The sequence below is a fragment of the Megalobrama amblycephala genome, linkage group LG5 (genome assembly GCF_018812025.1).
Source record: "Megalobrama amblycephala isolate DHTTF-2021 linkage group LG5, ASM1881202v1, whole genome shotgun sequence".
NCBI lineage: Eukaryota > Metazoa > Chordata > Actinopteri > Cypriniformes > Xenocyprididae > Megalobrama > Megalobrama amblycephala.
In genome coordinates, this window is record NC_063048.1 from 33604427 (window position 1) to 33628681 (window position 24255).

Consider the following 24255-nt stretch of genomic DNA (forward strand, 5'->3'; position numbering starts at 1 on the left):
TTTTCCTCTGTGTTAAAGTTCAAGTCGTGCCCACTATAAATAAGCAAGTTATTGGCGTAATTCACAACGAAATTGAATTCTGAAACTCATTTCAATTTCAATAGGCTATGGGGGAAAATATATGTGAACTTTAAGCTAAGTTTATATTTAATCTACTATACAAGCTGACCCAGCTCCGTTTCGGTTTACTGACGCGTAATCTTCACTCAAATCCATCAGTGAAAATCTCTAGTTATTCTGACAGCTCTTCCTCATTCCACCATTTTATCTGACTGACATGTCAACGCTTCCAATCACGAGTTAGCAATTTGCGTAGGGCGGAGTCTCCGCGCTCATACACCTCCTACTATTGGCTGCGCGGCACATGAGCGTTTATTTATTTCTGAAGGGGGCGGTGCTACACGAAGCAGCTCTTAAAAAGCGTCCGCCTGCCTGCTCGTGCTGCCATCGTTCAATGACCGCGAGACGCGAAAGGAGTCAGATATTGGATATCTATCAAACTGGAGAGCTAGTTCATCTCACTGTCCAGACGAAGGACTTCTTCAGGCATCTCTACGGTTGGATTCTACTAGCAAGTCAGACGCCAGATCCAGAATGAAGGCGATCAGCCCCGTTCGCTCAGTCAGAAGCTGTTATGAAGCTGTGTGCTGTATCTCAGAGCAGAGTCTCGCGATTAGCCGCTGCAAGAGTCCCTCTGAGGAGCTGTCCGACATGAATGACTGTTACTCTAAACTCAAAGAACTGGTGCCCAGCATCCCTCAGAACAAGTCCGTGAGCCAAGTGGAGATTCTTCAGCATGTAATAGATTACATCTTCGACTTGCAGATAGCACTGGAAAACGAGACGGACTCACAAAACACGCCTGACATGTTCATGTCAATGAAGGTGCGCGCAATGTTATTTATTGTCTCTTACTGCCTTATATTAATCTGTATAAAGTGCATTTGAATAAATATAAACTGTCTTTTCTCCCTGTAGAACTCAGAGATGACCCGTAATTTCTCCAAAGAGGATGGAGCTATGTGCCATTAGGACAAAGGAATGACAACAGTCAATGGTACGCTTCAGTTTCTTTATTTTAAATAATTTTACTTTATAAATTAGTCAGATGTTGTTCGGTTGTTATATCCCCCCCCCCCCCCCCCCCCCAAAAAAAAAAAGGAAAGGAAAGGAAAATTCAAACAAGAAGCGTTCTTGCCCTGAAGAACCTAGAATGAAACTTTTTGAAGAACAAAATGATTCTTTGGAGATTGAACAAGGCCTTAATGTTTTTATTATAGTTTTTTCAGACCGGTGTCGTAGTTCTGAGTTCTTTAAAGCTCCAGTTCATTCATGGTTTTCCTAAAAAAATCAAGAATAAAAAGTTCTTTGTGGAACCTTAACTGCATCTCCTATGGTATTCGACTGGAAAATCAGTTTTGGTTTTAAATGGAACCTTTATTGTAAAGTGGAAGTAAGTCGTTAATTGATTAGTCATTAAATCTCATGTTTTTGGTAAATGTTATAAAGGACAATATTATGTCAGACAGCTCACACAAAGTCTGTCCAGTGTCCTAATTTAATTTGGTCATCGTGCCAATCAGCAAACAAGCTTGGATTCCCCTATCAGCTCTAGCAAACGAAAGTTTTTCATTTGGCGCCAGACTGTCTGCAGTCTGCCTGTGGATCAGTGTGTGTGTGTGTGTGTGTGTGTGTGTGTGTGAGCTCTGAGTTAACTTTTCTCCCTCTCATCTATGCTGCAGGTGCGGGATAGAAACTTTTCTCCTCCACTTATGGAAGAAAAGAGAGTGAAGGGGTGAGCCGGGTGAAGGAGTGAGGCTCTATTCAGAGTGTGGGAAAGCAATCTGCGCCCCTCTCAAGCTGTCTATTCTTTGGTCACTGGACACTTGAACAAACCAAAGCCGAGGAGTTTTTAAGATCACAAAAAAAGAAAAGCCCTCCAATTTTTTTTTCCTTAATCATTCCTGTTTTTTGTGCCAACAATCAAGCATTGTATATTTTGTACTGGCTACATTCCTGACTATTTGGACTAAATAATATCTCTCTTCACACACCCTTCCTTCCCAGCCATTCTATGGCCATTCTTGGATAGCCCCCCCCCCCATCCTTGAAAACATTTCTTGAAAACATTTCCACATTTCAGCATGGCCGCAGTTCGGTCTCAGTGAGCTTCTCGATCACTGAGATGATGTACATATTATGCTTGACGGGAGTTTTTGTTTTATAGGGGCCTTGGGCAGTGGGAATACAGACGTGGATTAGAATTTGAACTCTATAATATAGAGTGGATTGTATATGTTTGTGGGGATTGTCTATTTCTACAGACTGTCAGATCAACGAGTTTCATAAACTCCTTTAAGAGTTTTGTTTTTGCTTTGTACTTACTCTTTTTACACAAAAAAAATAAATCATAAATGAAAGTGAGCAAATATGTTGTTTTGTATCTTTTCTTAACTCTTTTTGCAAGCTTCAGGTATAACCTATCATATAGATATGTGTTTTCTCTTTAAAAAAATGAGTTAAAGTGATTTCCTCTAAAGAGAAAGTGTTTATAAAACACTACATACAGGTAAAAGCAGGATAAAGTGAATAATAGTGGTTAAAAAAGTAAAAGTACAGTGCATCTGCCAAAAATCTTTCCAGATAGAGTCATCGTGGACTTTTTTGTGTTTAGCATATGATCTGTTACAGGCCTACACAACAATGTTTAAATGTGAGTCACTTGTATTTAAATATAGCACAACTGTCCTCTGAGTGTCTGTCTCTCTTTCTCTCAAAAAGACCTTTGCCCACAGAAGTAGAGTTCAGAAAGAGTGGCGTGTAGTCAAACTGTGATAAGCACCAGCATTAATTCCATTCGACTCATATGGACTCCAAAAGAGGGATTATGGTCTTAAGGGGCTGACCGTCTCCACACTTAAGGTTTAAGATTTGGGTGTTGAGTAATGTGAGGTGTTCTGTGGGACCATAATAGGTCGTATAGCGACACCCAGTGTTCAAAATAACAATCGCATACATATATATTCGTTTGCATCGCAAACAATAAACTGGCGCCATCATGTGGCGGCTTGTACGTAAATAATAGTAGGCAGCGTGTGAATGAAATTTAATTATTATATTGAGGAGATATTGGATAGTTGTTGCACTTTTGATTCCATACAATAAATTATTCTACAGAAACCTACATTTCACGTGTTACTCCATTTTAAAGCATCACATGCCCCAATTACCGAGGCTTAAACTTCCATATTAAATTTTCTCTGTTACCGTCATTATAATTTACCCATCTGTGAATGTATTGCTCACTTGTACTCAACATAAATATAATAAATGTAAATATGATAATTTTATATTTTAGACAGTTTTCCGTTGTTCAAATAAGTATAATATGACCCTAATCCAGTCTCTCCTTTCAGAAGTGATGACGGAGGTTAGCATCACCCTGTTTTCCATTGGATTTTGGATTACTGCAGAAGGTTTTGATTTATGATTCTCACACGTTTTGTGCATCATCATGATAATCTTCACAAATGACCACAACTTTTATGAATTGTTTCATTAAACGTGTAAGCAATAAACTAACCACCATCGCATGACTACCGTTCAGCTTCCGCCAACTTTCATTTTCCTAAACGTTTGAGTAAGAATAGTTTAGAATAGTTCTAATCACAATGAGACTGTGAATCGGTCTAGTGAGTAGGCCTAGATGAGTTTACCTATTCTGTGTGATGTTTAATACCCCGACAATCGTTAGCAATCCCCCTTTTTTAAGACAAGAATATATATTTAAACAAATTAAAGGTGGTATTACTGATATCTTGACTGATATCTTAAAATATCATGAGCCTGTGTTAACCACATACCTTATTTCAGGCATTTAACCAAAAGACCCATTCAAAAAAAGGAAGAAATAATAATAATAAAAAATAAATAAAATAAAAATGCCATGCATGTCCATGTCACTCCAGAAGAGGGCGCACTAGAGCAAACGACGCGAACCTTCTCACAACATTTTTGTGTACATTGGTTGCTATAGCAGGCCTATATGCTGTGTCACGTGCTTTACTATGACCGAGAATAAGTCACAATAAAGACTTATCTTACTGTTTACTAGTTTGAAACATTCGTTTTGTAAATAATCCACTTTGGCATCTTATGCCTAACCTTTTTACATGACTTGTATCCCTAGAAGAAACTTTTGAAACTAAATAATGTGCACTCCCTTTTAAGTTGGTTTGGTAATACAGCATCTGCATAAAAATGACAAAATTTGCCCTTTGGATTTGGTTATGTGAGGTCTTTTTCTTTCTTTTTTTTAGACATCATTAAAGCATTTTCTTATGTATCACACAAATATTTGACCCATATCATTAATTTATGTCAAATAATTCTCAGTCTAAACAATTCTTGCTGTTACCTTTAAAATCAGTGACAAAGGTAACAATAAATAATGCACCAGATATTATACCACAATAAATACTCTGCTAAAAGATTTGGTTACACTTTATTTCAAGGTGTCAGTATTACTGTGTAATTATACATTTAAGTATTGAGTAAAAATAATTAACCGCATGAACTTACTATAGGTTTAGGGTGAGTGTTTGGTTTAGTGTTAATTGCATGTAAATATGCATAATTTCTAGTTATTGCTACAGTAACTACATGTAACGTGTGTAACAATGACACTGTAAAATAAAGTGTAACCAAAGATTCTCATTAAAAGCAAAGATGTGAGTATAGGACCATTTCTGACATGTAACTTTTTTGTTCAAAACAAAAAAAATTAAAAAATGAATCAATACATAATCAATCCTTTCAAAACACATTTTTATTTTAGACCTAGTGGGATGTTTTTCATGGGAAATTGCACACATACGTCACTCATCCTCTCGTCATATCCGCAAACAGAGCAAAGTTTCTCTGGCTACTTTGATGCATGTATGGTGGCATAGGTTAGTCTTCACAATGAGCATAAAAGGATGGCATGGAGCCACAAAATCTTGACCATCCATGCCAGGGAATCACCCGTTTAAAAAAAAAGTCAAACAGAGGAGAGTCAGCTGGCAAAAAAGAGAAGAATCAACACTGGCTTGGCTTTTCGGAGATGGCGAGAACTGAGGGATTTGAAATGTTGTAGTTCCACAAAGATTTTTTTTATTAGTCAAGAGGTGAGTAATGTATTTCATTAAACAAATAAATTGCCATGTGTAGCTCTCTAACAGAGTTCATTGTAAAACATTATCTTTTGTAAAGGGCCATATTCATCTGCACAGTCAAGCAAAACCAAAACAATGTTCTTACACAAAGTGCATGCAGTTTTGTTTTTTAACCACTAGAGGGCCAAAATTATAGTTTACCTTTACAATATTTCATATAAGATGTTGATAGGCTATCACTAAGCTTTTAATTTTATTTCCACATGTGAAATGGAAAACTTTAGTTGTAACCATCTTTCCAATAACATTTTAAAATATATATCTTTGTTATGTTAATAATCAGCTGCTTAAATGTACTGGTGCATTTTTGTTAGGTGCTCTTTTGGCCGCCCCCTCCAGCTGGTGGCACCCAAGGCAACCGCCTAGTTCGTCTATGCTTGAAACGGCCCTGTCTGAGATATCTGACAATTATAAAGGTCACCACATTATCTGCAGAGGCACTAAACCCATCTATGCCTATTACATCAAAACAGAGTAATTTACGAGAAGGGCATTTTTCTGCCTCCACATTTTAATTATGTGGGGCATTTTGCCACAGCCCTGGTTAATTTTAAACAACTGCATTTCTAGAACTCAGTTATGGTAAGATCTACTGGAGAATTCTAGTGATTTTACTGTGTGATAAGACATTCCTAATCAAACCGTACGATCACAATCACTATTTAACATTTGTATGTGCTGTTTTATTATATGATGGTTCAGTATGTCATATTTATTTGTAGTTGTTTTAAAAGCTGGCAATGATTGCTCCACTGCAGTAGTTTATTTGGAAGGAAGGACTATGCCTCTTCTAAACACTACAAAGTACAAAGCCATTATTGGGCAAATGGCTGGGTGGGAGAGTCTCAGCAATCATCTGCAGCATGGTGGGGGGTTCACTTTTTGTGCCAGATGATAAGATCCTTTCAAGTGTAAAGGTTCTTTTCTGTGGGGTTGTTTAGGGCTTTAAAGCTCTTGTTTTCTCCTTAAGTCTCTTTTCACAGAGTCAGGCCACACCAGAGTCAACTATTCTCCATTTTGCCGTTGAAAAACATTGACATTTAAGATTAATCTATGACAATGATTTATTTTCAACCCATGGAAACACAATGGGCATGCTGTAAAGTCATTTATCAACGTTATGATGTATTTTATCTAATGCTTTGATGGTTGTTTTATATGCTTTTTTTATAGAACAAATGTGTATTTTAAGTGATATGAGTTAATTTGTGAGTAAACTGTTCGTTTTATGTATAATATGAAATATATTTATATCTATATGCTAAATCTAAATATGATTAGGATACGTTTGATAACGCTATTGTTGTTGTAGAGTATTCTGTTCACAAAAGAGATGAAAAGGGAGCTGTCTCTTTAAGAGGAAGAACGCCAGGCACCAACTGTTACATGTAAATATATTCAGAATCCGAACGAGTGAGGCGTGCCAGCAGCCAATCGCTGAGCGTCTCCAACCGCGGGAGATCCAAATTTCGCGGGACGTAATTTGGCGCTAAAATAGCAGTCCTCTGTTGAGCTGATGTCAAAGCAAAGCTTCTCTGCCGGAGAGGGATTACAGACACACAGGAACGATTCCCACCATCGCCGGCTTTGCGCAAGAACTACGAAAGGAACCATTTCTAAGCTTTGTTTACCTTTTAAAGATATATTTATCAAGTTGAATGACCCTGGTGCGTTTAATATACGTTTAACTTAAGTTATTTGCATTATATTAAGGCATAATAGCCTCTCTCGTGCCACTACAACAAAGGACCCTGCGAGAGTTTTGTGTATGTCGGATGTTTATATATTTTTGTCATTTTCACGCATAATTTATCTAAAACTTTAACAGTATTTATTAAACTAAAGTGCATATCGTCTGTAGCATTTGCAGTCTTACTCTTTTAAGATACACATATTCATTTTGACGGTTGATTCGTTCTTCAGTAAATTTATAGACGCGATTTGAGTAATAAACGAGTTTCTTTTGCGTCACTTTCGCGGGTTTTCGTGCGCAAAATGATGCGGATACCCAGAGGGATTTCTCCTGCTTCTGGGAGAGGAGCAGTATCTGGACTCTCGTGCCCACAGAAGAAAATGTTCTCCGCGGTGAGGACGGAGTTTTTCAACACGGGACTTGCAAGCCCACCGATGAATTTGGTACCGGCTGGATACTTCACTCAAATCGGGAACACAACAGCTGCGGAGCAGAGACCCAACTGTTTGTACGCAACCCCCCACGGGCCGGAACCTAAGCCGGTGCGGACCTCTTCCGGGCGGCTGCCGGTAAGCCTCTTTCCACCGCCACTCCAATTCTTGCTATTACGTTATGAATGCTCATATTTCCTGTTTCATGTCTAAGTGCAATAATAATGACTTTTGTTAATACATGACTACACTCACAATGTGAAACTCACGTTCTACAACATGAAAACTTCCCATTTCTGGCCTTGGCCATCATTTCTGGTGTAACGAAAATCTGTCAGTTCTTCATGAATGAATAAAACAGGCCAGTAATTGGAGAGTATGACCACAACACAGCATGTATATTTCAGTCATGACATTAGGATAGGACCTTTAGATAAGAGAATGTGGCAAGCAATTTATTTCTTAAAACAAACTAGTCGTCCTTCTGTTTTACATTCAAATAAAGTTCTTATTGTTTTGCTGTAGTCACAATATAAACCTCAGGGTCAGGGTAGAGAAATATTTAGTTTTTGACAGAAATGAAAACGAGGATGAATGGAAGTACAGCGAGTTCAAATGATTAACAACATACCATTTGTTTAGCTGATGTTTACAAAAAAGTTCAGTAGAAAAAACTCTATAAAGTTGTGAGTTTTGAAAATTACATGTGATATAGAACATTTATGCAGTGCATGTCATTGTAAATCTGTCTCTCACACAATCCCATGTTCATGTATGGGTCAATGACGTGGCCGGTCATTTTTTTTATCCAAAGGTCTTAGTAATAATAAGAAACAAAGATATGACATCCAAAGTGTGTAAGGTAGTACAGCTAGATCTCATTTATTGAATCCAAAAGGTTTAAATTATATTTTGCTACTTAAAAGGGTATTTTAAAGATTTTGAAGTGTCAAAAGGTCATTCGGTTTAACCGTCCAAAGGCCAATACAGCCATTTCATTTGTGATTAAAATATCTTAAAATGTAATAAATGTTTTGGTTTTTTTTATTCTGGCATGATTTTATTACATCATATGTCAACGTAGTGCAAAATGGTATTAAATTATGTGCAGAAGCCGTTGCTTTGTTAAGAGAAAGAATATCCGGAGAAATTAATTTCATTGATGTCATTTGGAGGTCTAAAGAGACCATTTTGGAACAAGTCATGCGGTCAATATCATGTGTGTGACATCATTCAGACATGGTTGTGAAGCAAAGTAACTAACTCTCTTTTAACTATTTGAAAAAGTCATGTTTTCACTTGCTCATACCCATGTCCCGAAACATCAGGTCATTCAGTACAACCGCTATAAAACATGGAAAATGTTGTAATATTTTAAAAACTTGTACTAAATATAAAATGTTTGATTATCCTTTTGCTAGCTAGCTAGATATCAGACTGTTAGCATTGTTTGAAAATATTGTCATTCGGTAAAACCAAAATTTTGGTTAAACCAAATGACTTTTTTTTTTTTTTTTTTACAAAATTTGTTTCCAAAAAAAAAAAAAAAAAAAAAAAAAGACAAAAGCAGTGTTAATTGATTATAACAATCTCATTGTTAACACTTCAAAACTAATTTTATCTCCATTATGTTTTTACACCTTTAAAAACCTTATTCGTCAATGACCCGTATAGCCTAATTCAATATGGCATCTACCCTGACTAAAGCCTATTCCATGGTTTCTGTTAAAAAATTGCTAATTTATGCAATTGAATTCTGTAGGGATCTGTGGTTCAAATATCAATATTATGAATACACGCTACTGTTTAATAAACTTCTAGTCTCTGTACAATTAGAACTATGATAACTGGAATAAATACTGGGAAATGGCTAGTCGTTGGAGAATACTAGTACCAGTATCTAATGAATAGCTACTAGTGAAATTGAGAAAAAAGCTATTCCCTTTTGCATTACTAAAAATAAAATAAAAACAAGTGCTAGTAATATGAAAATAGTTTAACTAATTAATTTTAAGGAGTGAATGTTGAAGTGGCTTGCCATAAGAGGGTTATTTCAGGGGGGGAGGTGGCTGAAGCTAATAGATGGGGGAAGGGTGCTTTACAGCTTCTGAACCGGACATTATATTATATGGTTCATAGTAAAATAGTAAAGTGGGGGTCCTGTGTTGAGGCCTCTCAATACAGAACCTTTTATATTTAGCAAACTATAAAACATAATGAATAAACATGAATGCTTCCATAAAGCCACATGTTTAAATGGCCCAGGTTCATTAGACTGATCCTCAGACTGGTTATTCCTGTATTTGTATGTTTAAACTCTTGAATTTTGCAGCTTTTAAATTATGCAGCTGCATTTGTAATTATCACTCCCTTTTTTCCTGTGCCACTGTACACCTGTCTCACCATTCGTCCACACAGAAGCTCAACCTGTTGAAAAGGTCAAAAAGGTCAAAGTATGTTCTTCAGGAACTGCCTATGTAGAACTTCTTTCTGTGTGTCTTGCTGCTTCCAGCTGATAAACAAAAGCAATGATCACAGACTCTGCAAAATATGGGGCAGGGCTGATAACAGACTGGGCGTCTGCATTGGAGGACTGATGCACATGCCTCATAAACTCTGACATAGATTATAATAAGCCTGTCTCAGACTGCTTCTCTGGATTGCCACAAAAGATGCATTATCAGTAAAATTTGCACTTTGCCTCTTATGGATCTAAAACGTAGATGCTCACGTTTTGATGTAACACCAGGAAATGACCAATTATTTTTATTTCCCCCACCCTATCTATTGTCAGGTTATTGGTTTGCATGTAAAAAGGTAAATCAGGATATTTAAACAATTATCAGCGTATTTGTTTGCATGTAAACATCAGTAATGACTGACAGCTCAGGATATTTAATAGCTTTTCATTTTCCCAGATCATATTTTGTTATCATAGATTAGGTTAATGTTATCAAGTCAACATTTATTTATCAAATGCACAAGTACAACAATAGTTGCAGGCTACATGCAGCAGTTAAAGGGTTAGTTCACCCAAAAATTAAATTCTGTCATTTGTTACTCACCCTCGTGTTGTTCCACACCCATAAGACCTTTCGTCTTCGGAACAAAAATTAAGATCTTTTTGATGAAATCCGAGAGGTTTCTGACCTCCCCAATGTCATAACAAATTTGAAGGCCCAGAAAGGTAGTAAAGACATTGTTAAAATAGTCGATGTGACTACAGTGGTTCAACCTTAATGTTATGAAGCGACGAGAATATTTTTGTGCACAGAAACAAAACAAAAATAATGATTTTATTCAACAATTTTTAATAATGTCTTTACTGCCTTTCTGGGCTTTGAAATTTGTTATGACATTGCTGTGTAGGGAGATCAGAAAGCTCTTGGATTTCATCAAAAATATCTTTGTTCCGAAGATGAATGAAGATCTTACAGGTTTGGAACGACATGAGGGTGAGTAATTAATGACACATTTCATTTTTGGGTGAACTAACCCTTTAATAATGTCAGGGTTATTTCGTCAATGCCCAGAGAAGGAAAATAAAGACTAGAGAGCTATACAATTGAACCAAACTTTGCGGATTGAAAAGGTCATAGAGATTACTAGGTCTCTGGTTCACTCCAAATCTCACGTGTCCGAGATCAAGTGACCAACCACTGGTCTGTGATCACCATGTTGAGGAACACATGATTTGGCTTTGTTTCCTGAGATCCTGGTGATGCCCTTCCCCCCTATCCCTGAGTCCCTCAGGTCATTTTACCTCATTTCATTCTCTTAATTTACCTATTTCCCCCTGCGGGGCCTTCAGTAACCATGTGTTGCGTCAACAAGGTGGGTGATGGGATTCAAGCAGTTTAACTTGTGTAATTCAGGTCGCAATGCATAGACCCGTCTGGCCACGTTTTGCATTTCAAAGTGTCCTCCCTTTACTCCCTTTTCATCTGGACTTCCCCTTTAGCCTTTACCTGTGTCTCCCTTTCACTTTGACACCTCGAAATACGTCAGTGGTACAGAATGACTTTTCTCGCTCTTACACTTTGTGAGTATAGTGTGTGTGTGTGTTTGGGAGTGGCACAGTTTGCAGGTCATTCTCTCACGTGTGTCTGTAGGCGTACAGAAACCAGTTTTTTCAGGCAGATTGTGTTTGTTAAAACACCTCAGATTAGTTGGAAAGTTACTTAATAACACTGTTTAGGACTCTTCATTCCCCACCTCCAGTGAGAAACTCACAGTTAAGCCATTTAGTGTGGGAGAAGAAGGGGGAGGTGTGACCTAATGTGCAATAGGCTTCAGAGAACGAGCTTGTAAATGTCTCTCAAGAAATGTAACGTGTATTAGAAATGCCAAAATATTTGAACAGAGCCATGTTTATCAGGCAGAGATTAGTAAATTGTTAAATATCCAAGACTCTTATAGCACACACAGTATAAAAACCATAGGAAATAATAGACAAAGACTTTCATTTTTCACAATCAGAGTAATTTGAAAAGAATTTGTGCCCAATTACACTGCCGTTCGAAAGTCTGGGTATGAAAGACAGCTGTTCGAAAGACAGTAATGTAAATATGTCATCTATGAATAAAGAACAATAAGTGGGGTTTTTGTAATGATGAAACATCCTCTAAAAGTTATTGGAAATGATCAGGTTTTGTGTAACTTCTGTTGAAATAGCTCTTCGTGAAACATTTCCGACTATACGGGCATTGTGCCATGGCAATGTTGAGAATTTCGTAGGGTTTCATCATGATCTCTGTGAATATTTCTTTTTATTCTTGAGTGAGATGAGAAATGGTGCAGATCTGTCTTTAATTAAGTTATTTAATTCTGTTTAGGAATGAGTAGGGTATAAGAGAGATCAAGCCAATATTGTTTTTCTGACTTGAACCGGTACCGGTTACCGTTAGCTAACTGGTCATATTTTTATATTTAAGTGTCTGATAGCAATAGCTGATATGAAGAATACTTTTTATGGTTGGATTTTTGACACAATGATAACTAAATACAATCTTTATGAATATTTTAATAAGTAATTAATCTTAACCCATTTAGTTGCAAAGATCGCATACAGACCATAATTATCACATAAGTCACCGCATGTTGTTATTTACATTGTGTATTTGCCAGAGACTTTTATCCAAAGGCACAGATGCAGGGTCAGGAATATATTGATTATTAAATTCTGTATGCTTACTATAAACACATGCACATATGGGCATTTGTGCTATCCTGTATGTCCACTGCTGTGTGTGATGTTTGCTTTACTCTGTGGATTTGCATATCTTTAGGAAACTCCTGAGCCTAGAGCGGTCCCACCAGTTTATGATATAAATCTGTTTATTAGTTAGTAGTGGTTAATGCTTGGATTTCAGTAGGTACATTAAGGCTGCTCCCAGATCAGTGCTTTATAAGTGAATGATTTAGTTTCCACCCCATCCGCTCTGAGCCAGCATTTCTCACTTCTCATTTCCCACTGACACAGGAAATAGGCAGAACCGACCACAAACTCTTACAGATATGAGATGCTGCTCTTCTGAGAAACAGAACCACACAAAGGTCCCTCTCTCACACCCAGGTGGGGATGTGCTCATCATGAGCCAATCTGCTGTGCTAAAGCATGGTAACAGCTGACGTTAACACAGATTTGAAGACACGCAACTCAAAGATGCTCCTCAAAGTCTTACCCAAAAGCCTCTACTTTAAACTTCTAGTGGTGACTCCAGAACGACTCGTAGTTGAGACATGTATTGGTTTTTGAAACCTTGTTGCCAAGGACCCAAAAAAATTATGATTTCAACATTCTTAAAATATAAATGCAGCTACATACATTTTCATGTTCAAATATTCAGCTATACTATATAAAAATAGTAAATAAATTTAAGTGTTGTTTTCATAGCACTAATTAGATCTTTCAAAATGGCAATTCTGAATTTTATCCTTAAATATTACTAGTATTTGAATTATATTAGAATTTAGAAGGCATAATTTCAGTTGGGGGGAAAGCTTTTGGCTTGTCTCTTGAGGCCACAAGAGGGCGCAATGAGAAAAATATTAATACATTGCATTATAAAATGTTTATTCAAAGCAATGAAATAACACTGTACAAAAAAGTGCATAACGTTAAAATTTTATAAATTATAATTTGTAACTTGCATAAACAAATATGAACAAAACAGCATCTTGTATTTATACATCGTTCAATACAGTCTCAAAGGGCCGATCACAAAGTACTTTTTTTCTTTCTTTTTTTTGCATTTAAAAAGTTGAGTTGCAGTGGAATGGGGAAAACCCCCTCAAAGTCTTGAGACAGTCTTTTTTTTTATTTCTTTTTTTTAAAGTTGAACATTACATGGCTTTCTAAACGGGCAGCTCTGTTGCGAGAGTGCAACCGTCAAATATGTCCGTCTAGTGCTTGTTTACATAGAAAACAATGGAAATTGCGTTCTGTGTGAACAGCTTGGTACGGTTTTGACAACCAAGATCTCTGCATTGAGCTTGCCTATTTCTGCCAAGTTTTGAATGAACAATGGCACATCAAGTGGGTCCAACTGGACAGGCTATGAAAAATATTAAAATGCAACAACTCTTACATCATCACAATCCAATAATGCACCTTTTTTTGGGTTACAATTTATTTTACAGTACATGTACTTACAGTGTACTGACCCAAGAAAGTACTGGTAATATAAGGTAACTACAGGGGTTAGGTTTAGGGTTAGGTTCAGGGTTAATACCTATTCATAACCCAGTTATCGTAATTGCTATAATGAGTACATAGTATGTACATGCGGAACAGGACTGTAAAATAAAGTGCTATTAGTTTTGTATTAGAATGTGGATTTTTATTTTAAATTCGATGACTATTTTGACAGCCCTAGCACAAAAATGCAGAAATTCTAAAATAATCTGGTATATTTGTGTGTGTGTGTGTGTGTGTGTGTGTGTATATGTGCATGTATAATAGGAGACAATCATTACAAAATTTGAAAAAAAAAGCTAAAAGAACGAAAGGGGAAACCGAAAAAACAGAACAATTGTGCTCCTTCTCTCCCCCAACCACCTGCTCAGCAGCTCCAGATGTCAGTGACAGGTGTAGATGTTGTTCAGGTCAGGACAGTGCAAGCATTTTTGCAGACGCTCATGTACACAGGATAAGTGAACTGTTCTCAGAGCAGATGTATTCCGTGTTGAGCGAACTGCAGTCCTGAATGGCATTGGAAATCAAACCGGAATGTGTGGGTGCAGGTTTCCTTGTCAGTTGGCTTCTTTAAACCAGTTCTTTGTGGAGTTGGGTTGCTAAAACAAGCCCATCTGCTCGGTGTGGAATGCTAAAGATTTCAGAAATGTGTAAACGTTCAGGTCGTGTCCTTTTTTAAAAGTTTTAATGGTAAAAGGTTTTAATTAATACAGATGGTCATGTCAGGCTCAAAGATCATTTAAAACTCTCTGACCAGAAGTTTACAATATCAGGTTCTCAGTTAATGTAGCTCTGTTTGTTAGATAAATGGACAGTGCTAAATGCAGGCAATGGTCCAAGACACTTTGCAACATGATCAATGAAGCCACATTCAAAAGTGGTTGAAAACATGATCATTTCTTATTTTTAGTGTAAACACTAAATCATTCTGACCTGTTCCAGACAAAGGGCTGCCTACTTGCCTGTTAATCATCCATTATAGTCAAATAACCATTTAAAGTGTACATGCATGTTATTGATCTTACTGTTAAAAAAAAAAAAACATTCATGGATGAATCATATTCATTTTTTTTACTTTGTAATTTTTGATCAAAATGTCAACTTGATCTTTTGGTGAAAGAACAGATTTGTCTCTGCTGACGTATGATGGATATAAAGTGAAAAGATATCCTTTTGGACACTTGAGGAAAGAGGAGTAATTTTTCTTCTGTTCTTTTCAACATGGCCTATTCCTGCCTGTTAACTGAAAGTTTAGTTTAGCAAATGCAATACCAAGGACAGAATGCTAAACTAGGAGCTGTTCATTTAGATGACTTGGTGAAACTACATCTTCTACAGGCAGTTTTAAGGCAGATCTAATGAACATTCTCTTGTCTGTCTGTCTCAGGCCAAGAGGAGACTAGATCTTGAAGAGCCACTTTATCTCCCAGAATTCCGCACACCAAAAGGGAAGGGAAACTCTGCATGCGCAAGGGCACCAAGCCCCAAAAGTGAGTACAACAGAATAATCTGCAACTAATGTAGATGCATTCACTGTTAGGACAAATGGACCTTTGTTGATTCCATCCATTTGTTGATTCCAAGACCACAGTTTCCATATGTTGACTGAGGGGCCGGAAGTTTCTACCTGTTTTATGGCCTCTCATCATAATGGTTTGAAAAGTAAACACACCTGTTTAAGCATCTCTTGCTCTTCTAGTAGGAACTGCAGCTGGTAATACTCAAAGTATAATTAAAAGAATGGCTCTTTTGTGTCTCTTTCTCTCTATAGCTCCCAAGTCTCCAGGGGAACGTACCCGTTATGACACTTCGCTCGGCCTGCTGACTAAGAAATTTGTGGGCTTGCTGAGTGAATCGGCTGATGGGGTTCTGGATCTGAACTGGGCCACAGAGGTTCTGGAGGTTCAGAAGAGACGCATCTATGACATCACCAATGTCCTGGAGGGAGTCCAGCTCATCCGCAAGAAATCCAAAAACAACATCCAGTGGCTGTGAGTGTGTTAGACTGAATGTTCTGTAAACCAGAGTGATAAATGCACATATTTGATTAGACTCTGATTAAATGTTTGACATGAGCTCTAAGATGGTGTTGTATTCCATTCTAAATGGTCCCCTTTTCCTTTTTGACAACTTGCTGTGTCAACATTTAAAATTATACAAAAAGTTTCTATTTCAAATAAATGCTGTTCTTTTGAACATTCTAGTCATCAGAAAATCTTAAATTACGGTTTGTACAAAAATATTAACCAGCTGTTTTCAACATTTTAATTTCAATGTTTTCAGCATTGATAATAAGAAATGTTTCCTGAGCACCAACTAGTATCAGAATGATTTCTGAAGGATCATGTGATGCTGAACACTGCTGAAAATTCAGCTTTGTCATCACAGGAATAAATGACCTTTTAAAATAAATTAAAATAGAAAGCTGCTTTTTATATATATATATATATATATATATATATATATATATATATATATATATATATATATATATATATATATATATATATATATTATATAATATACAGTGGCATGAAAAAGTATGTGAACCCCTTGCAGAATCTGTGAAAATGAGAATTATTTTAATAAAATAAGAGGGATAATAAAAAATGCATGTTGTTTTTTGTTTAGTACTGTCCTGTGTAAGATATTTTACATAAAAGATGTTTGCATTTGTTCACAAGACAAAACAATAGCTGAATTTATTAAAAACCCCATTCATAAGTATGTGAACCATTGATTCTCAATACTGTGTGTGGTTACCTGATGATCCACGACTGTTTTTTTGTTTTGTGATGGTTGTTCATGAGTCTCTTGTTTGTCCTGAGCAGTTAAACTGAGCTCTGTTCTTCAGAAAATTCCTCCAGGTCCTGCAGATTCATCAGTTTTCAAGCATTTTTGCATATTTGAACCCTTTCCAGCAGTGACTGTAGGATTTTGAGATCTGTGTTTTCATACTGAGGACAACTGTGGGACTCAAACTATTAAAAAAGGTTCAAACATTCACTGACACTCCAGAAGGAAACACGATGCATTAAGAGTCAGGTTGTGAAAACTTTTGAACAGGATGAAGATGTCACAATTTTTCTTATTTTATTTAAATATCATTGTTTTTCATTTAGTACTGCCCTTCAGAACCAACAGAAGATACTTGCATGTTTCCTGGCAGAAAAATTAAGTACAATTTACCTTGATATTTGAATTCAAAAGTTTTCACCCCTCGGCTCTTAATGCATCGTGTTTCCTTCTGGAGCATCAGTGAATGTTTGAACCTTTTTTAATAGTTGTGTTTGAGTCCCTCAGTTGTCCTCAGTGTGAAAAGATGGACCTCAAAATCATACAGCCACTGCTGGAAAGGGTTCAAATATGCAAAAATGCTTGAAAACTGATGAATCTGCAGGACCTGGAGGAATTTTCTGAAGAACAGAGCTCAGTTTAACTGCTCAGGACAAACAAGAGACTCTTGAACAACCATCACAAAACAAAAAAACTGTCGTGGATCATCAGGTAACCACACACAGTATTGAGAATCAATGGTTCACATACTTATGAATGGGGTTATTTTAATAAATTCAGCTATTGTTTTGTCTTGTGAACTAAATGCAAACATCTTTTATGTAAAATATCTTACTCAGGACAGTACTAAACAAAAAATAACATGCATTGTTTATTATCCCTTTTATTTTATTAAAATAATTCTCATTTTCACAGATTCAGCAAGGGGTTCACATACTTTTTCATGCCACTGTGTGTGTGTGTGTGTGTGTGTGTGTATAATATATATATATATATATATATATATATATATATATATATATATATATATATATATATATATATATATATATATATATATATATATATAATATATAGAGAGAGAGAGAGAGATATAATGTATATATATAGATATAATGTATATGTCATGGTTTTATCATAGTTTCAAAAAGTATGTTCTCTATATGTTGTGTGCTTTAGGGTCAGTGGTGTGTTTGAGGGCTCATCCTGCAATTCGGAGAAGACCAGCGCTCTTAAGAAAGAGCTTTCTGAGCTGGACAGGCAGGAGAAAGCTCTGGACGACCTCATTCAGTCCAGCTCAACACGGCTACGAGAACTGACAGAGAACAAGGACAACCAAAGATATCCTTTCATTGTGTGTGTGTGTGCGTGTGTGTGTGTTTGTTTGTACACTGAAGAACTGAGGAGTGGTTTGTCTCCTTCATGTTTGTGAACTTACTCATACGTGCTGTTCAAACAGAATGCATCCCTGCAGCCAAACACTTATGTTGCATAGATATCCATGATCAACATTTTTGCATTGCTCTTAATCGTCAGACTTTTATAGTTCAGTTAATTTGAAATGCAATAAAGTTTTCGTGACTGAACTGTCAGTCATTTTAAAAGCTGTATTAGATGCCAAAGCAGTTTGTCCTTAACTCAAGCTCACATTAGGATATGTGACCTATCAGGACATTCGCACCATAACCAGCCTGAAAGATCAAACTGTGATAGCTGTGAAAGCACCAACTGAAACCAAGCTGGAAGTTCCAGAAGCATCTGAGGTCAGTATTCGTCTTAGTCCAAACCTAACGTTGTTGCAAAGTTCCAGTGCTGCTCTGAGCTTGTTTATGCTGGTTACACAAGCATCCAAACCAACAAATGCTGTTTTTTTTTTCTGCTAGTAAATTGTTTTTGATAGTATTTTTCATTTATCTGCCTATGTGATTTTAGTTATAACCGAAACTGAATAATTTAATATTGTATTATTAAATTAAACTCTTAGAAATACAAAGTTCTGTCATGAAACTCTAGCTGGGCAGATTACTTATGAATTGTAATCAGTTACTGATTACAAATGACAAAATTTTTTTAGTAATGTAATCTGACTACTTTTAGATTACATTTAGATTACTTTTGTGCTAACCCTTATTTGATGTCACATATATTGTAGGATAATCTTGTACTATATTGACAGATACAAAGAAAATACATATTCCAAAAAATATATTTGGTAACACTTTACAATAAGGTTCATTAGTTAACATGAACTAATAACGAACTGCTCTTATACAACATTTATTAATCTTTGTTAATGTTAATTTCAACATTTACTAATACATTATTAAAATCTTGTTAACATTAGTTAATACACTGTGAACTAACATGAACAAACAATGAACAACTGTATTTTTATTAACTAACGTTAACGAAGACGTCTATTCACCAACAAGAGCCTCAACAGATTCTTTTTAAAGTGCAATGTATGGACAGTTAATACTTCAAAATACTAACACTAATGTACCTGTTAGTGTTTGCTGATAGTAACACTGAATAAAACAAAATCACATCTTATGATTTCAAACATATTTACTTAAAATTAAGTAAATTTAGAAAACAGCAACATTACAAAAAAGAAATATTGAAAAACATCACTGTTATATCACAATATCACTGTTGCATCAAATATTTATTGCATCATATATATTAATCTATATTTCATCTATATTTCCCCCTCACAGCCGGAAAAACTCTAAGAATCATGAACGTATATAAGTGGCAGGTTTATTATGAAAAAATATAAATGTTACAAAAAGAAAAAATTAGGAGAATCAATGAATGTGTTTGTGAACAACTTACTGCCATTGTGTAAATAATATGTAATTATGTAATCCATAAAAAAGTAACTCTAGTCTGATTATGAGTATTTTAAAAAGTAATTTAATGTAATTATGAGTACTTGATTTTTGGAATCGGATTACATAATCCAGATTACATGTAATCCATTACTTCCCAGCTCTGCTAATAGGTCCTTAAAGGTGCTAAAGAGGATCTTTTCGTCGACTGAGAAACCAAAGACTGTTAGTGAGTTTTTTAAATGAGCGCATGCGTAAGAACAGCCCCCCTCCTTCACAGCTCATTTCGAGGGAACGCCTCCCAAAACTCGTGCACGAGTATTGGAACACGAGTGTTTACCACCGGCATTCGCTGTGTTGTGTTAGTGGATTCATTATGTTGGACTCACCGCAGGTAACTCATAATCTGCAGTTGTTACTCCTGTCTCCTGACAAAAACATTGCATGCGGCGCCTGTAGTGTGTGGAAAGTTACTGGAGCGCGCAGCCGCGCACGTCTCTCACAAGGAACGTCACGGCAGTGATTGACAATCCAGAGGGCCAATCGTTTACGCGATGATCGCGTAAACGATTGGCTGATATTTTTAAGGCCCTACCTCGTGCACAGATGATGTATATTAATATTATTCCTTTCAGTGCACCTAATAAATAGTCTTTTATCAGTTAGTAAAGACAGTTTCAAGTAATACTGCAAAAATGTATAAAACAAAACATCCTCTTTAGCACCTTTAACTCAACCTGCTTGCAATCACATCATTCTCTATAGGGCACAGCTGATTGGTTTCTGTTGTATCAGTAGCCAATGAGCTCACTGCTCAACCTTCAAATACTTGGTCAATATTTGCCTTAGCGGTACACTTTCAGAAACCCTCCACCTTCCCCAGCTCCACCTGTATAGATATGCTATGGGTAATTAATGTACGCTATATTGTAGCATACATTAATTACCTTACTTGCTCACAGCAGTGTGTCGTGTATGTATTGGCAGTAGCAAGTCCTGTATTTGCTCTGCAGCAGCAGCAATAACCAACAGCAGCAGCAGCGTAACAGATCTATTCCGCCAAGTCCAAATATATCAACAGTGTCATACTCATTACAATGCCAAACAGTCCGGGTTGTCATGACAGAATTAAATTTAAAAAGTTGTAACAAAGAATTGTGATTTATTTATTACCCACTAGATGTTTAAAACATTGTTATTACTGGCTACAGGAACATTTCAGCCTTTTTTTTTCTTCACTAGGGCTCGTTGCAGATTTATTTGAAAAGCAAGAACGGCCCAATTGAGGTGTATTTGTGTCCTGAAGAATGTTTAGAGGATGCTAGTCCCGTCAAGAATGCCACACCCAGAAAAGATTACACACAAACCCCTAGTGCCACCACACCCTCTGTCTTCCCACCTGCCAAAGCTCAGCCAGTTGAAGGTGAGACAATTACCAGGAACTTACTACTACTTATCACTTTCAAAGCAAAGCTTTGAAAAGTGTTTTGGAACCAATAACAAAAGTTTACATTTAAAATGTTTTAGTTAAATAAGTGCTAATGGGGACATTGTGTACAACAGTTTGTATCAATAAAGAGCTGTGTATCTAAATCCTAGCTATCAAATCACAGGCTGAATGGAGTCTATTTCTTTGTATAGGTTTGCCGTCAAAGCCTCAGCCATCAACGACAGGCACCTCCCTGCTCGATGTGGAGGGGATTCTGGATCTTCCTCCCAGCCTTCTGCAGATCACCGAAGACCAGCTACCTGGGATGGCCTTCACATCCGACACATCCGGGCCTTTTGTTAGTTTCTCACCTCAGCTCAGCCACGACGACTACCTCTGGGGTCTGGAGGATGGAGAAGGCGTATCTGACTTCTTTGACACATATGATCTGGGAGATCTGCTCAAAACATGAGGCATCCAGTGTAACAAAACAATAACTGATAGTGTGCAAGTTCAATTGTAATTAGTTTAATTCAGACACAGATCCTATGAAGTTTTAAAACACTCCTTCACATTATGACAGATTGAAGTTCGTATAAAATGCACTACTGAATTGGCTTAATTGGATCTGTTTCTGATGAAGACAGAGTAAATTTGGGATGAGGCAGTGTCTTAATATCTTAACTACTATAGTTATTAGAATCAGACAATATTGTCACCAAGCGCCCTCTAGAGGAGATTCATGTGTTAGGTTTAGTACACTGTGAAGCCATATTTTTTTTATTTCTGTCAGCCATATTACCTACAGTAAGGTATTTTGCTTGTATAGTTTAGTTTTTGAGAAAACAAAAATTGATTTGTCATGTGATTTTAATTATTTCAATTTTATAAGTTAAATGTTCGCCCATTGGGATTGTTTTTGGTCATTATTACTTTTGTACTGACCAAAGAAAAATCAGGCCTATGTATTTGCCTTGTCTAGATATGAGCTAGGACTTACTGTTTATTAGTAATTTTTGAATAAGATGTTTGGAACTCAGGTAATTTTAAAGCTTTTCTAGAGCTATAATTATTGTAGTACTGTCAAACATTGCCAGTAGAGGGCTGTGTGACCATTTTTTTCAGGTGTTGGCAAACAAAGGTGCTTCTGCAGATAAAATGTAGACATTGTTTTAGACTGAAGATTTAAGAGCATGTGTGGGGGGCATCTGCTTCATAATCGGACTGAACCAGAACCAGAGATCGGAAAACTCTTCTAAAACAGCAATTTAGATCCTCAGATTTTAAGAAATGGGCGTTTGTCTGTTCATTCTACCTCCATCTTTTAGTTTTAGACACCGTGTGGTAATATTTTGATATTGTAACAGTGGGCTTTCCTATGGCACTGAATAATGATTATGTAGTACTACATAATGCCTCAAGAAAGAAGGTTGTACCGCTGACACGTCTGTTTATTAAAACCTCAGGGAATGTCCAGATTTGGCAGCTGATTTTTACATTTCCAAATGATTAATTCAAAGTGATTTAAATTGGTGCTTTTTTCTAGTCTTTTTGATGCCTGTAGAATCAGTTTTTCCTGAAATTATGGTAATTGAGTTCTCTCTGAGTAGTTAAGGGACCTTTAATGGGATCTGGCAGAAACCTTTGATACTGTTTGAACACTGAACTGCTGGGAATACAAAGTGAACTTTGTTTCCTAGGTTTTTTTTTTTTTTTCCTTTAGGAGTTGGGATTCTTGCCCCACCTGAATGGTAGGTTTTATAGCTGCAGAGACAAAGCTGAAGTTAACTTTTTCAGTCTGGTGTGTGTAGAAATACACTCATTGAAAACACCCTTCTTAAATGCAGAGCACATATGGGTTGGGAAAAAAATATGGAAAAGCTTAAATATTTTACAACTAGATTCCCACACCCAGTTCTGCATTGAAATAATTCTTCTGCAGCAAACATTTCTCAGTGAGACTGAACAAAAACTTGTATTTAGCAGCATTCAAGAAACTGATAAGTTGAATTGGTTCAGCATTTGTCAAGGGGTTGGGTTGGGTTGGGTTTAAGAGCAGTTAATCAGATTTGATATTTGATTAACTTGAACATGCCTTTTGAAGTCTGTACAAAAGTTTTACCTGGGTTTTGCAACTGTCCCAAATGTGGACATCTGTCCTGTCCTTAAACTTGAAAAATGTGCATCTGTATATGCATGAGTGCTGAAGTGTGTACTAAAAGTTGGCAGTTTTGTGCATTTGATTGTAGTTTATAGTTGTTTGGGATGTTTTTAGATAAGCATTATGTTTTTAAATTGTACAGAATAATAATTTTGTATTTATAGGTTTTGTATTTGAAGGAAATTGGCAGTTGTCTCAGGATGTGTCATTTTTATATAAAGTTCGTCTGTTTAACAGTCAGCACTTAATATGTGATATTGTGGTGTTTCAATGAATAAAGCCCTGGTGTAAAGCTCAAAGTAGTATTTTGTGTGCAAGCATTTTCTGTTAAAAGTTATGGTTGTGCTCATGTGTTATGCACAAAACAAAATTCCATATGGATTTATGCAGGTGCATTAACAGTATGAGTCAGTGAAAATGACACAAACATCTAGACTGACAAAAAACAGACAGATAAATCTGACTGATAAATGACAATGCAGTCTGTCTTCATTCCAAGTTGTTTGAAAATGTTATATGGTTACAAAATGTTACATGCTTAGCTTACACAGTCGCTATCAACTAATACCATCAGGAAACATTGTTAGTTTAACATATACTACAGTGAAGCCAAAGTGTCTGGATTGCCCCCTGTATAGCTCATAAACCCCACCCTCTCCATGTAATTTAAAGTTGCCCTAGAACCAGTTTTTACAAGATGTAATATAAGTCTAAGGTGTCCCCTGAATGTTTCTGTGAAGTTTCAGCTCAAAATACCCAATAGATTTTTTTTTAATTAATTTTTTTAACTGCCTATTTTGGGGCATCATTAACTATGCATCGATTCAGGCTGCAGCCCCTTTAAATCACGCGCTCCCACTGAATGCATGCTTCGGATCATGTGAGTATGGTATTTATTTGGATGTTTACATTTGATTCTGAATGAGTTTGAGGCTGTGCTCTGTGGCTAAAGCTAACATTACACACTGTTGGAGAGATTTATAAAGAATGAAGTTGTG

At 36.5% G+C, this 24255-nt stretch overlaps 2 protein-coding genes across 2 annotated transcripts; both read left to right on the forward strand.

The window, feature by feature from the left end:
* Window positions 1–430: 430 nt before the first annotated feature.
* id3 (inhibitor of DNA binding 3) lies at window positions 431–2424 on the forward strand. The gene is made up of 3 exons (XM_048191912.1): window positions 431–885; window positions 979–1057; window positions 1743–2424. Exons 1-2 carry the CDS (start codon window positions 595–597, stop codon window positions 1030–1032), a joined length of 345 nt encoding a protein of 114 aa, XP_048047869.1. The 5' UTR covers window positions 431–594; the 3' UTR covers window positions 1033–1057; window positions 1743–2424.
* Window positions 2425–6692: 4268 nt separating this feature from the next.
* On the forward strand, window positions 6693–23556 carry e2f2 (E2F transcription factor 2). The gene is made up of 7 exons (XM_048191913.1): window positions 6693–7478; window positions 15425–15527; window positions 15809–16028; window positions 18013–18174; window positions 18482–18596; window positions 20910–21090; window positions 21309–23556. The coding sequence occupies exons 1-7, from the start codon at window positions 7212–7214 to the stop codon at window positions 21566–21568; spliced, it is 1308 nt and encodes a 435-aa protein (XP_048047870.1). The 5' UTR covers window positions 6693–7211; the 3' UTR covers window positions 21569–23556.
* The last annotated feature ends 699 nt before the right edge of the window (window positions 23557–24255 follow it).